Source organism: Epinephelus moara, chromosome 9, assembly GCF_006386435.1.
Source record: "Epinephelus moara isolate mb chromosome 9, YSFRI_EMoa_1.0, whole genome shotgun sequence".
In the NCBI taxonomy this organism is placed as follows: Eukaryota; Metazoa; Chordata; class Actinopteri; order Perciformes; family Serranidae; genus Epinephelus; species Epinephelus moara.
This window is the reverse complement of record NC_065514.1, coordinates 9,108,916-9,122,531: the sequence shown is the minus strand read 5'-3', so window position 1 is coordinate 9,122,531 and position 13,616 is coordinate 9,108,916. Positions and strand designations below refer to the sequence as shown.

The window sequence follows — 13,616 nt, the reverse complement described above, 5'->3', positions numbered from 1 at the left end:
CTGATTCTTTTAATAAACACAGTTTGGCCCCCAGTTATATTACCAAACTTCTGACTACCTATGCTCCAAGTTTTAACCTGAGATATTCGAGCCTACCCTTGCTAGTTGGCCCTAGGTCAAGGCTGGTGACCAAGGGTGCCCAGGCTTTTTCCCCATCAGGGCCCCTAGGCTCTGGAATTCTCTGTCTAAGGAGATTAGGCTTGCCAGCACATTACCTGTTTTTAAATCAATATTTCAAAGTTATTTCTAGTTTTTGAATAGTTGTATTTCCCTTTGTTCTATTTGCCTGTTTTTCTTAGTTCTTGTCATTGTTTTCATCACTGTAACTAAATTTTTTACTGTTTTTTTTCTCGATCAAATACGCACTGTATCAGCTTTTATTTTGGGCACTCTCCCTCAGCGCTGTGCAGAAGTGGAAGCACATCCATTTTACAAGTCTCAATTTCTCAAGTCCAAAGTCAAGTTCAAAGAAAACACAGGCAAAGTCAAAATCCAGTTCCCAATTCTCAAATTACATTTATGAGGTCAAGCTGAGTCACGAGCCCGAAACTTCAAGCGACACTCCACCCAAAATCTAACAGTATCAAAACTCTCTGGCTTGAAAGGTTGATGTAAAACATATATAGTTTCCTCACTCCAGAAATCACCTCAGATTCAATCATTTACAAAGGATCCCACTGGTGTCATATTTTTATTATTTTCTCTGCAGCATAATTCTTCTTGCTCCATATGCTCAGCACATTCCGAACATATGGCTGACTACACAGCTTCTGTGCCCCGCTATCGAAGCCATAAAGCTCCACTTCGTATTTTCATCCACACTGTGGTGAAAATATGAACGTTTGCTAAATAGTTAGAGACCTGATAGGCAGTGGAGAGAGTGGGTCATGCTGCGAGGGTGGTTTAAGAAGTTTCTCTGGATGTTTTGACAGTTTTCTGCCTACTGTGATAAGTTGTTGCCATTGGAATCGGTTGTAACCGAATCCCGACTCAGTCAATACGGAAACTGCCAACTTCTTACAGCATCTGTGAGGCATAATACTGGAGGAGAGTTTGATACTCAAATACAAATTTTAGGTATCATAAGCTTCGAGTCCTTAATGAGTCATATTTTATTTTAGCATTAATAGTATCAGGTGATTGTTTTTCTTGGTTGTAATCAGCAACAGCAGCAGTCCTACAGCCCATATGGATCTTTTAATAAAAGCCCCACTGCACCAAAACATATTGGTGTTAAACAAGTATTGCTTTGAGAGAACAATCACACACTGGGAGCATGTCAAAATTGTTGTGGATACATGTAGCTTTGTGCGAATAATTTAAAGTCAAATCATCACCAGTTAGACTACTTTTCTCCTTCCCCTCCTACAGCAGCTTGTAGACATTTACCTGATGTGTTGTATTCTGATTGTCAGCTGATTGTTTTGCTTCAAAGTGAAACTGAAACTAGAATAAAAAGACCAAACACCTAATTCACAGCTCCTTTCAACTGCCACAGCAAATGCACATCCACCGCACATATTTTTATAGTTACCTGGGTTGAAAAGGACTATAGCTCGAAGGCACCCCAGTTCTGTCTTATCCATCTGCATGTCCCTCATCTTTGACACCAGTTCTGTGAGCACTCTGTACAAAAGAGATAAAAAAAAAAGAAAGTCAGAGATGTGGCTCATTCCAAGTCAGGCACAGTTTTTAATCCTTCTTGGCTACTACAGTATTTCTGTGTTATATCAGACAACCAGAAAGTGCCAGAAAAAGTTAAGATCACAGGAAACCATTTGATTCTAATTGGTACATTTTTTTTGCAAATGACACACTATGCTTAATGTGAATTACCCAGATCCAGACTGGGACATTAAAAATATGTTTTAAATACTATCCAGCTCAAATCTATTTAAAAACAAATACACACAAGCGTGTGCTCAGCCCACATATGCGCAGTTAGATCAGTGGAAAAGTTTACAACCCTGCAAAGCAATTATATTTAGTACAAGGTTTTCATAAAAGGAAAGCCACAGAGTAAACACAAGTTGTAATCTAACACCAGCACTCCCACTGTCTGTGTGTGACATCACTGGTGGGAGTGCCGGTGTGTGGAGTTGCTCGAACTCCTCACCCCTCTTTGACTCGGTCACACCCTCTCCGTGGCGCTCTTTATTTTCCCTCTCACTCCGTTTCTTTCACCCCCATCCCGCCCCCCTTCGCGCTCTCCCTCTCTCTCGGATAGTAAAGTCAATTGTGGCTCTTAGCTCATTCTAATTCAATTTGTTCCGAGGAGGAACAACAGGGCTAGAACAAAAAAAAAAAAAAAAAAAGGAAAAAAGAAGAGACTCAAGTGTTTAAGTTAATCAGTGTCTTCATTTGTATGGTGAAGAGAGAGGGGAGTAGATAAAGAAACACTATCAGTTCTCTGCATCTTAATGCTTGCCACAGTTAATGCCAGAGATGGAATATGTCCTGTGGCTGTGAACGCTGATGATTGAGCACAGAAGCTTGGTGATCACAGGGGCAGAGGCACAAGAAAAGGGAAGAATAAGAGACGGATATTCAAAAGAGACACTGCTGTTAATACAAGTCTGATGACAGCACCTGTAACTGCCAGGTGCGTCTGATATCTGATTCCTCAGGGGCATCTACTACTGCAATTTTCATTTTCAAAATCCGAGCCAATCACCTGCTAACAAATAATACTGATTGATAAAAATAGAGCTTGTATCTTCTGTAACTTCCCAAATAGTGTTTCTCAGCTGAGCTCAAGGTGTGATGCTGCAGAACAAGACGCCGCAGACTCCTGCGAGGTTTCTGTCTGTCAGACAGCTGGAATGTCAATAACAGTCACCAGGGTGATTCCTGCGCACGCTCGACTTCCCTGTCAGGGAGTCGTGCATGGATTTTTTCGATTTTGACATTTTTTCTGAGCAGTTCAGTGTTTCTGTGAGACCCCTGATGCGTACAGGTGTACATATTTAATATACTAGGGTAAATCAATAGTTCCTGTGCTGCCTTGCCTTTCATGACCTCAAGTGTGGGTGTAATATTTCAATGGAAGAAGCCAAAATGCCATATGCTGCAAAATATGAAACCACTTGCTAATAAGACAAACTTATTCAAGGGTGATTGCAGCTGTAATTAATGCTTTATTAGTGGTTAATACATGATTAATTAAGGCTTTATAGAGCAGTAATAAGGCGTTAATAACTTAAGCTCCTTAGAAAGACAAAGTAAGTCATGCTGCTGAAGGAGACTTTTCACAACCCTTTATTATTAATGGCTTATCACTGATTGAAATAACATTAATGAATGATTTATTAACATTAACAAAGCATTACTTACATCTAAAATATGGCTTAAATTTAACACAATTAACAAATTATTTATTAAGGCTTTATTTATCAGTAATAAGGCATTAGTAACTTAAACTCAAGCTACTTCAAAAACAATGCAAGTTATGCTGCTAAAAAAGACTTCACAAGTGTAACATTGTTATTAATGGATTATTACTGATTTATAAAACATTAATGAATGATTTATTAGCATTAACAAAGCATTACTTACATCTAAAATATGCCTTAAATGTTAAAACCTTCTAAGACATTATTTATCGGGGTTTATAAGTTTCTAATAGTTAACAAATCATTTATTAGGGCTTTATAGATCAGTAATAAGGCATTAATAACTTAAGCTTAAGCTATTTAAAACACAATTAAGGCTTTAAGGCTTTATAGATCAATAATAAGGCATTAATAACTTAAGCCGATGCTACTTGAAATCACAGTGCAAGTCATGCTGCTGAAAGACTTTTTTACAACCTGGCAAGTGTAAAGTTGTTACTAATGGCTTATTACTGATTGATAAAATATTAAGGAGTGAATTATTAACATTAACAAAACATTACTTACATCTAAAATATGCCTAAAATTTCATTTCCAAAGACATTATTTCTAGGGGTGTATAAGTTTACAATAGTTAACGAATGATTTATTAAGGCTTTATAGATCAGTAATAAGCCATTAATAAACTCATATAACCCAAAGTTATGCTGCCAGCATTTTTTCACAAGTTGTTGCTATTCATGGCTTATTACTGACCTATAAAAATTTATAAATGGTTTATTAACCACTAATAAAGCCATTAGTTACAATTTATAAGCCACTTGTTCAAAAAATGTTTTTAATATTATTTAAAGGGGTAGCCGTAGGTTGCAGAGAGTTTAATAATATGCTAATACCAACCTGTCAAAGATGGCTCCCACTCCGGCACTATGGGCGCTGTTGCGGTGGACGTGCAGCCCCGTCGCCAACAGGATACCGTCTTTAATCGCTATCGAGCGGTGCGAAAATGATGCAATGAGGAGTTCATTCCAACCTGCGGCAGAGATGGGAAGAAGGATCGAGGGAAAGTATGAGGAAAAAAAAAACAAAAAACAGGCAGATCCCAGTACAAAAGTTCACACAGCATTCAAGCAAAATGAAACTGACAACAAAGGGGGAGGGGGGGGGATTCCAATGAATCAATTAAGCTGCGCAGTAAAAGCGTGCAGCTTTCTCAGACACAGGCATCAGGTTATTACGAAGACATTTGAATCATGCTTTCTGAAGAGACAAGCGTGTAAAAGGGATGAACTGCGCCTGCCATCATAATAAAGACAACAGGCTTGATGTGCCAAAGCAGGGGCTTGACACGGGGAGCACTGAAGACACAAGACGCTGCCTTTTGAGTGACAGGGCTCCTTTAACTGTTCTGCCTGGCAACACTCGCCTCTTCTCCCCCAGAGTTGGGTATGAGAGGAGCCGGGATGCTTTTATCTGTGATACAGCAGAACTAAAGCGGTTATTTATAGAAAACCTGAGAGCCGAGAAGAGACGAGCTCTCCAGAATAATGTCTCTCTCTGCTCGGCTGAAGTCTCTCCATCATTGTATGTGTGAAGGATAAGGAGTGATGGGAGGATTTTTTTTTTTTCAAGGATGGGTGTGTAATAGCGTTTTCTTTCCCTGAAGGTGGATTTTGAATATAATGGTGTAATTTGGAGCGACAGGCAGGCAACAAGGGCCATGTGTTGAAAGAACCCAAAAGACCTTCGTGCATGTGATGTTAGTAAATGTAAGAGGTGACAGATGATTCACTCTGTGTTTTACTGTGGCTGCCTCTGTGATCCCACGCAGTTAGCTTGCTTTTGCACATACAGGAGATACATACAATGAGCTGTAATGACCTTGGAGGGTCTTACTCGTTTCCAGTCACATGACCAAGACAGTTAATTACGGTTATGGCCAGATCAGTCTATTAAAGTTCTGTCTCGCTTAGATTCTTCTACCTAGATACAGACAGAGAGCCAGCACCAGCATCTGTTACGCAGTGTGTTTCCTTATAGAGGGTTTCTTAACATGTTTCTGGGTTCATCTGTCTATAGTCGAACATCATATCTACTGTTGTTCAGGATCATACGAATTACAAACCTCTTATTTTAAGATAAAACAATGGTTATTAAACTGGCATTCAACAGCAACATATCCAATGGTTCTGGTTAGCAGGCTGTTAAAGTCTTACGGAAGCTGTTGCTGCTGAATGCGAACGAAACATGACACTATGGCACATATGACACTGTTTAAAGGACTCATTCAGATTTCTTTGAGTCAGGTTGTATGAGGTACATGTCCATAATCAGTGTATGACCTACAACAGATGTCAGTAAGCACGCCCACAGTTTGGAGAAGCAGACAGGTGTACTGAAATGGAAGCTAAGCAATGCACTGCTGTGGATGGGGTCCGCAACACAACGTATTGTAGCCATCCAAAAAAGTCCCACCTAAAGAAATCAATATCAGTATAAGTGTATGCTATGTTTAGAGTATTTTCAATGCTTTACCTTAATGTCAGACAGTGATTTCCAACCGGAAAATTAAGCCGTTATGTTCTCTTCAAAACCAGACTCCATTGATAAAAACAGTAATTTAACATAGCTGAACACAGGAACTGCTCGTCCACTGCTGCCTCCATCAGTTAAGTTCTTTGTGTTGCTGTGTGACTTCGGTGTTTAAAAGGGTTCGTTCAGATTCACCAAAGTCACACAAAAACACAAAATAAGAGATCGAGGCAGACCAGCAGCTCCTGTGTTCAGCAAGCTAAAATGACTGTTTTTGTCAATGGAGTCTGGTGGCTTTGACGAGAGCGGAGATGGGGAACTGAGGCTGTTAAAGCTTCTCTGTCAGTAAAGCAGTGAAAATATTCTAAACACTTAGCGGTCTCCAGCCTGCTTCTCCAAACTCAGGGCGCCCGTATGGACATCTACTCTATGTAATACCCTCGCTATGGATAAGTTCCCTTATACAACCCCACTTCAAAAGATCTGAAGTATCCCTATAAGCCCCTCATTGACAGACCTGCTCGTAGGAGGATGACCTGGTCGTCCAGTGGCAGCTCCGAGAAGTGGGGGATCCTCTTGGCCCACTCCACCAGGGTAAAGAGCTGTTTGTCAGCCGCCTGACAGATATTTGTCACTGGGTCGTTGGGCTGTAGGAAAGCAGAGACGGACAAACACACTGGAAGTTAGTAATTCAGGTAATGCACGAGTTAAAAAAAGGTGTCATGTTTTTGTTTCAGCCTGTGTGTCTCCTTTGGCTGAGAGCCTGGTGTCAGGTTGAGCCACCCATCAACACACACATATCACACTTACACGAGTACTATGCTATGAGTAATATCCTCTAAAGAGGAGCAAGTAGGAAGACAAAACAAACAGTGATTCTGTCCCAGCTTGTGGAGGAAATACCCGCAGAGAGCTGCCGGTGCAAAAAAAGGAAGAAAAAAAATGACTTTCACCAAGTAGGCTTTTTCTACGGGGACCTTTTAGCCGACACACAAATCAGCCTCTCGGACAGCTAGTTGAGCTCAAGAGGCCCCTCCTGACACTCCACTGACACTTCACAACATAACAAGCGCTTAGGAGCTCAAATGTGACTTAGTTATCAGGCTGGGCAGGCCTTGAGAAAACTCAAGAAATGATTGTGTGTACTGATTATTTGTATTTGCACACTGTAAAATGTAGAATGATGAGTGTGTGACTTCTCTCCAGGCCGCATGCCTGAAACAAATGTTTTCTATTTCAAGTTGTTAATACATGTTCAAAAGATTAATTGCTATTTAACATTTCTGAGTGGGAAAAAAAATCACGATTCTAATGAATGATAAAAACAAGCGGTTCTCGGTAGTGGTAGTGGCTAATGGACGTCTCTGTACATTGTCCATTTAGTGCCCAAAATAGGAACACTGACTGGGTCCTACATGAAATTAAAGGTGAACCAAGGAGAAAGCTCCAATCCTTCATTGATTTCACTAAATTAGATATATTTCAGCCTTAAAGAGAGATGAGCATAAAAGCCGGAAGAAGGATCTTTCACGGACATATCTGTTATTTTAATGCACTTTATGTAAGTCATAGTGCGTATGCTTTTAGTAACCCTCTCTTCACTTGGGATGCTAAATAGTGTCAGGTGTAATCTCAGTTGTGATGAATGTCGTACATTTACTGTTGCTGCGAGAGCAAGTAAAATGACTTGAATTGCACAACAATCTACCTCTTTACAAAAACGGTTACGCTCAATGAAAAGACTTCCTGTTCCTCTTGAATCAATTCAACACACATTTACAATTGAACAAGGCTGCAGATAAGATTTACTACATCAATTATGGTCTTGTAAAACATTTTTCTACACCAGTAATTCAGGTGCTTAACATTGAATTAGTGTGTCTATTCATAATGTTTATTTTCTTGTTGGATTTTAAGAACATGAGTCTATAGAACACTGATGTCATCCTAGGAGAGCTGGCTCTACGTTCTCTTTGTCCGTTATGTTAGTTACCTTGCTGAGCATGTATAAAGATGATTATTTCTGTGTGCAATTTAAGTGCCGGTCCAGAGACAAGGACTGCTCGTCCTTAACTGTCCTGATACATCAGATTGGGAGACATTTTTCTTTGACCAACAGGGAATTCATGAGCAGTAGTGGAATACTAATGCCACACACATACAGTGTGACTACCTCCCAAAAATGTAAATCCATCTGGGGAGAGAAAGAAAAAAAATCCGGAACAATACTTTAATTCTCTGACGAGTAATTTACCATCATCCCAGGAGCACATACCCTTGATATGTACAGTACGTGTGTGTAAACAAAGGCTTTGTGCACACAGTTTTGTGCATAATTTAAAATCAAGTAAACATCCTTAAATTCTAAGTATCCCTGTGTGAACTCGCACTCCCGACAAAAACAGTCAGCAACTTCTCCCCAACTTCCTTCTACCAAATCCCACCGATCGATGCTAAAAGCTCGGAGGATCCCGACATCAACTGCAGCTCTCAGGAGAAGATTAGTTCAAGATGAAGAAGAAAACATCCCTCCACTCACACTCTCCTTTTCTAACACGCGGGCCAAAGACTATCCCTCCCTCTCCTCCACGTTCTCTCCCCACGGTGTGAAACTCACACTGACTGTAGAGTATCACAGATATGAAAAACTTAAACCAGACACAAAGCCTACACTGTTTTGAAAACTAAAAGTCGTCTTTTTTTTTTCTTTAGGGGGAGAAAGAAAACAGGCATCTTATGAATATTTCAGCATCTGATCTCCGTGGGAGACGTGGACGGCGCGGCTCAGCGCGACAGTTTTTCGTGAGCTGCGCTTCCCCTTAAAAACACATAAACAGATTCAGCTAATTCATTCCAAAGAAGCAGCTCCAGCCAAAACAAAGAGCAACAAAAAGGGGCTTCAGTGTGCGCCACGGTCCAGCCACCCCTCCTCGTACGAATACAAGTCCCAGGGTTCTCGTTAAACATGGCAAGCCTCATGAATGTTGTATGGCTATCTTAGCCGTGTTTACACTGACCTGGTTTCTTTGCCCATGTCTGTGGAGATGACAGGGGAGAGGAGCTTACACTTTCCTGCAACAATCCTCCGGCATCACATTACTGTACTTACTGTTCAAGTCACAGAACAGCATTTAGGATGTGATCAGGCCACAATGGAGGAGCCCGCTGTGACCTGCGAGGGAATACCATTAACCTCCATGTTTAAGTACAAAAGTGCACCTGGGAATATCTCACGGTTCGACTGTTCGAGCTGCTTCCTCTTCTTGTACTGTGGAGATCACAGCTCAGAGAAGGAGGCAAATACACTTGGACAAAAACTGAACTCGAGACAGAAAACAAGCGAAGATATTCTACGTTACTGGATGTTAGCCGCTGGATATTAGCAGATTTTTTAAACGCTTGCCACAAATCAAAAGACAAAAACAAACAAACAAACAAAAACACAAAACAACATTGTCTTCATTTTCAGCAAATCAAAGGGTTTATAGCCACACATGCTTCCCCCGCCATGGTCGATCATCCCGGCAACTTAGAGAAATGCCAGGCTTGCATACTGTCCTATGAAATTTTCATCACTTGAGGAGGGGAGACGAAAGATTTGCCTTTCAATTTTTCATTATTCAGCTTGAACCAGACTATACTAGCGTGACAACAGAGGGAAACTTGGGTACTCATACAGATCAGTATGAAAATGAATTACTCAAGTGTCCCACTTTTTTAGATTGAAAAAAGAAACTGTCCTCACATGCTGGAGCGGGGATGAATCATCAGCTAATTATCATCTAAATAACAGCAACACTTCCTGCCTTAAGCTCAGGAAAAGATAAGAAACTAAACCTTTATATAAATTAACACATAGGCAGTGGAACAGTCATCTAGAAATAACGCAAAGATAGGAAGATAGAAGGGAGAATTACATAGAATAGAGGTAAAGAAACCCCCCTGGGATTAGTGAACGATAGCGTCTTCTCTTCTCCCCCTCCTCCTTAGGAAAAGCCCTCTCCCTGTCTGACTGAAGGCACATTACTAATGCCTGTTTAACTCCTGTTCTAGGTCACCATGAGATAAACACACTTTATTCAGGTTGGCCAGACCCTGGCCATTAGACAGTGGCGGTGGCCTATTGACGGTGTATGCTCATGACCTGGGCCCTGTGATTAATTATAGCACGGGGCAGTGGTTCTCAATGGAGACCTCACAGGGGGGGAAGGACTCAGAGAGAAGGGCAGTCCTTGTGGTCAGGACAGCCTGAATGCTGATACTCTGCCAACATCCTGGGCTCCACTCTGGTTAAAAGGTTAGTTTAAAGTAATGCTTTCTTGCTCACTCTTAATGGCATCTAGCAACATTTTACTTGCCCGGGTTTTAGATACAGTGAAACTTTCCAAAAATTTTCCACACTTTACTCAATTTGGAATACCTAGTCCCCTGTGCGCTGCTGTTCTTAGCCCTTTTTTCACAGAGGTCACGCTAAAGGGCCGCTACGAAGTCTGTTCTTCATCCCACCTTTGGATTTTTACTCAGGACCAAACAATGGTGGCATCATGTCGCTCCAGTGTGAGGGGCGTGACATGTAACACAACAGCGTTGGCCACTAGTGTGACATAGAAGATACGCATTGGCGGCACTTTCTAAACAATAACAAAGACATTAACGTGGCAATACAAGTCTTCTACCATTCCTGTTATATGGTGACTGATCTCATCCTCTGCTTGAAAGGTAAGGAGTTCCCGGACCTCACTGTTTTCCTAATTTGTGGACATTTTCAGCTACTGTTCTTCTTCTTTGAGTTAGCTGCTAACTGCAACACCCGTGCTGCCTACGATCCTGTCCTGCAGACTGTCCCTTTTATACAGTCGTCAATGTGGCACTGTTAGTACCTCCAATGCCACCTTAAAGGCAAGACAACTCTGTCCCCATGTTCCGCGATTGTACCTTTTTGAATTTGTCAATTAATTTATTCTTTTTTTCCCCCACTTTGTGCCACCCACATTTGGAATGCCCAGTCCCCTGCGCACTGCTGTCCTTGCCACTGCTAACTTTGCTGTTTTACTATGATTGTCACTTCGAGATGTACAGTATCTATCAATGTTTTACTTGCCCAGGTTATAAATACAGCAAGTATCTAAAATTAAAATCATTGGGATTCCCCAGTCCCAATGGTGAACTGCTGTCCTTGTCACTGCTAACTCTGTTGTTGGACTGTGAAAGTCACTCCTATTGGTATCTAGCAATGTTTGAATTGCCCAGATTCTAGATACAGTGAGTTCCTTAAATTTTGTCCATTCATTTTTTTTTTTTTCCCACTTTTCTCTAGTTGGAATGTCAAATCCCTTGTGCACTGCTGTCCTTGTCACCGCTAACTCAGCTGCTGGATTGTGCATTGCTGCAGACAGCCATGTGCTGCATGACACATGGCATCGCTTGCCATTTGTTTCCACCTGCCAGTGATGAAAATCAGCCTGAGGCCATAACCAAGGACAAAAACCCTCACCGGCTTTCCAACATGGCCAACAATGGAGGCGAACAGATTCATTTTTTGTGGTGCTCAAAGCACTCAAAACACGAGATTTGAAAAACTCAAATCTTCATTCCTTTCAGCTCTATTGTGCTGGGGTGGCAGCCAAAGTTTCAGAAGCTAATATCTCAAAACCTCAGTGCACAAAACCCAAATTATCTGCACTGCTAGATGCAAGACCTCTCTGTGTAAGTAAGAAAATACTCTGAATTTGGTTAACGGACCCTTTAAATATACAAAAACAAAAGTCTTGGCAGCAATAATGAGTATCAAGCATGGCACATAACTTCAACAAGGTTCAACAAGATATTCAGGGTCCTTGGTAAATAATGATGCAGCAAGATTGGTGAGCCATAAAACTGACATACTGGATTAGGGCAGGGTTGATCTGGATGAACAGGGACAGTTTCCTATACCAGGATATATCATGATGTGAAAAATATGTGCAAACTGAAAAAAAAAGCTGCAAAATTAAACTGATCCAATCCAAACTGCACTCTACTGTTACGCATTAAATGTTTCGTACTCTGTGCGTAAAACATTAACAAATTCTGTTACAAAGTTGTTGTTTTGTACTGTAATTACAACTTGAGCAGAGTCAGGAATTTGATCATGATATAATCCTGATGTGATTCCACTTAATGATATAAAATTCTCCTCCCTGTATAGCCAGATATCAGTGCTGTTTTCATCTCTTCTGTAGTCTTTTAGAAAACCTCCTCTACTTGGTGTCAGGCAGGCAGCAGGCATCGAGGGACCCACCATGGCTGAGCCCAAACACACTCAGTGCATTAGTGTGTCTGAGCTGCCAGCCGCTCCCCCGTGACTCCCCACTCCTTCTCCCTCTCCCTAATGTCAACGCTCATCTCCTACATTTCCATCTGGCCCCCCAAAATAGCTCCCATTTACTCACATAACAGCCCTCACATTTCTACCTTTTACTTCATAAGACATTTCCCTCCCCTGAAGCAGATGAATCCCAGAAGAAGCCCTCGCCCTCCCCCTCTCCCTCCCTCATTCACTCTCACCCTCCGTCCCCTCCTTCCCCACTGCCTGCTTTGGTAGGCTGCTGCACAGCTCCTCTGTTTCTCATGTTCCAGCAGAATTCCTGAGGAAGCTGAGGCTTTGTGGGATGCTTTCAGGAACTGTCTGCCTGTTGCATTATTCATCACTGTTAGTCTCCTCTGTGTCAAAGACAGCCCACCGTGCCCAGCTGATACTGAGGGGATAGATGAGGAAACTCACAGCTGAGTGAAGGAGCTGAACAGGTAAACCCGTCACCTCCAAAGGGACTCAAAGAGGGAGGACAAACAGTAATCACACCCATCTTTAACAGCAGGTAGCGCGGTGTTGATAAACCTCCTCGCTGTCAGCCTTCGACTCCACAACACAAACATTCAAAAGCTTTATAAAATGTTTTTTTTTACTGGAAAAAAAAAATGAAATGCTTTTCAAACAGTATGTCTCAATTCAAATCTGCGTGACAATTCTAACTGGATGAGGACTATATTTACACATAAAAATGACAAATATGTATGCACCAAGATTTTAAAATGCAGACCAATTTTAAAGTGTGCTGTTTCTCGACTCTGCAATTTAATGTAAAAATGACATATAAGAGCTACACGCAGCTGAAAAAAAATGTGGACAATGGTGGGACAGCTCCAGGGGGATTTTGGAAAGCAGAAAATAAAGTATAAGCCATGAGGCATAAATCTGAAAAACATTTAACTTTCCCTTCTGAAGTTTTACTGGCAGTAGCGTTGAGCAGAGTTACAGCTCGATTGTCTTGTATCATTACGTAAAAGTGATAAATAATGCATTAAGTTCTTCCATACTAACTGCAAAAACACTGTCTTCTCCTATATCAATAATAATACAAAATAAGGTGTTCTGGAAATAACGAACATGTGATCAATGTGAGCCTGTTATTCTTCCCATCGGGACACCTCAAAGTCTTCTACTGTGCCTGTATAATGGCAACTGTGACGCTGTTTTCAAACTGTCATCCATTTTTTACTGTTCATTTGCAGTCCAGTTTTACACTGCGTTCCAAATTATTATGCAAATTGTATTTAAGTGTCATAAAGATTAAATTTTTTGTTTTTCAATTAAACTCATGGATGGTATTGTGTCTCAGGGTTCTTTGGATCACTGAAATCAATCTCAGACACCTGTGATAATTAGTTGGCCAGGTGAGCCCAATTAAAGGAAAAACTACTGAAGAAGGATGT

The 13,616-nt window shown here is 41.1% G+C and overlaps 1 protein-coding gene across 2 annotated transcripts in view; it reads right to left on the bottom strand.

Moving 5' to 3' along the window:
* Positions 1 to 13,616, bottom strand: part of rxraa (retinoid X receptor, alpha a) — a 124,167-nt gene that overhangs the window by 6,730 nt on the left and 103,821 nt on the right. For both annotated transcript variants that reach the window (XM_050053169.1, XM_050053170.1), the window contains exons 7-9: positions 6,382 to 6,511; positions 4,233 to 4,365; positions 1,535 to 1,626 (exon numbers count right to left, since the gene is read on the bottom strand). In XM_050053169.1, the coding sequence (XP_049909126.1) occupies positions 1,535 to 1,626; positions 4,233 to 4,365; positions 6,382 to 6,511 (355 nt within the window). The remainder of the gene's footprint in view (positions 1 to 1,534; positions 1,627 to 4,232; positions 4,366 to 6,381; positions 6,512 to 13,616) is intronic.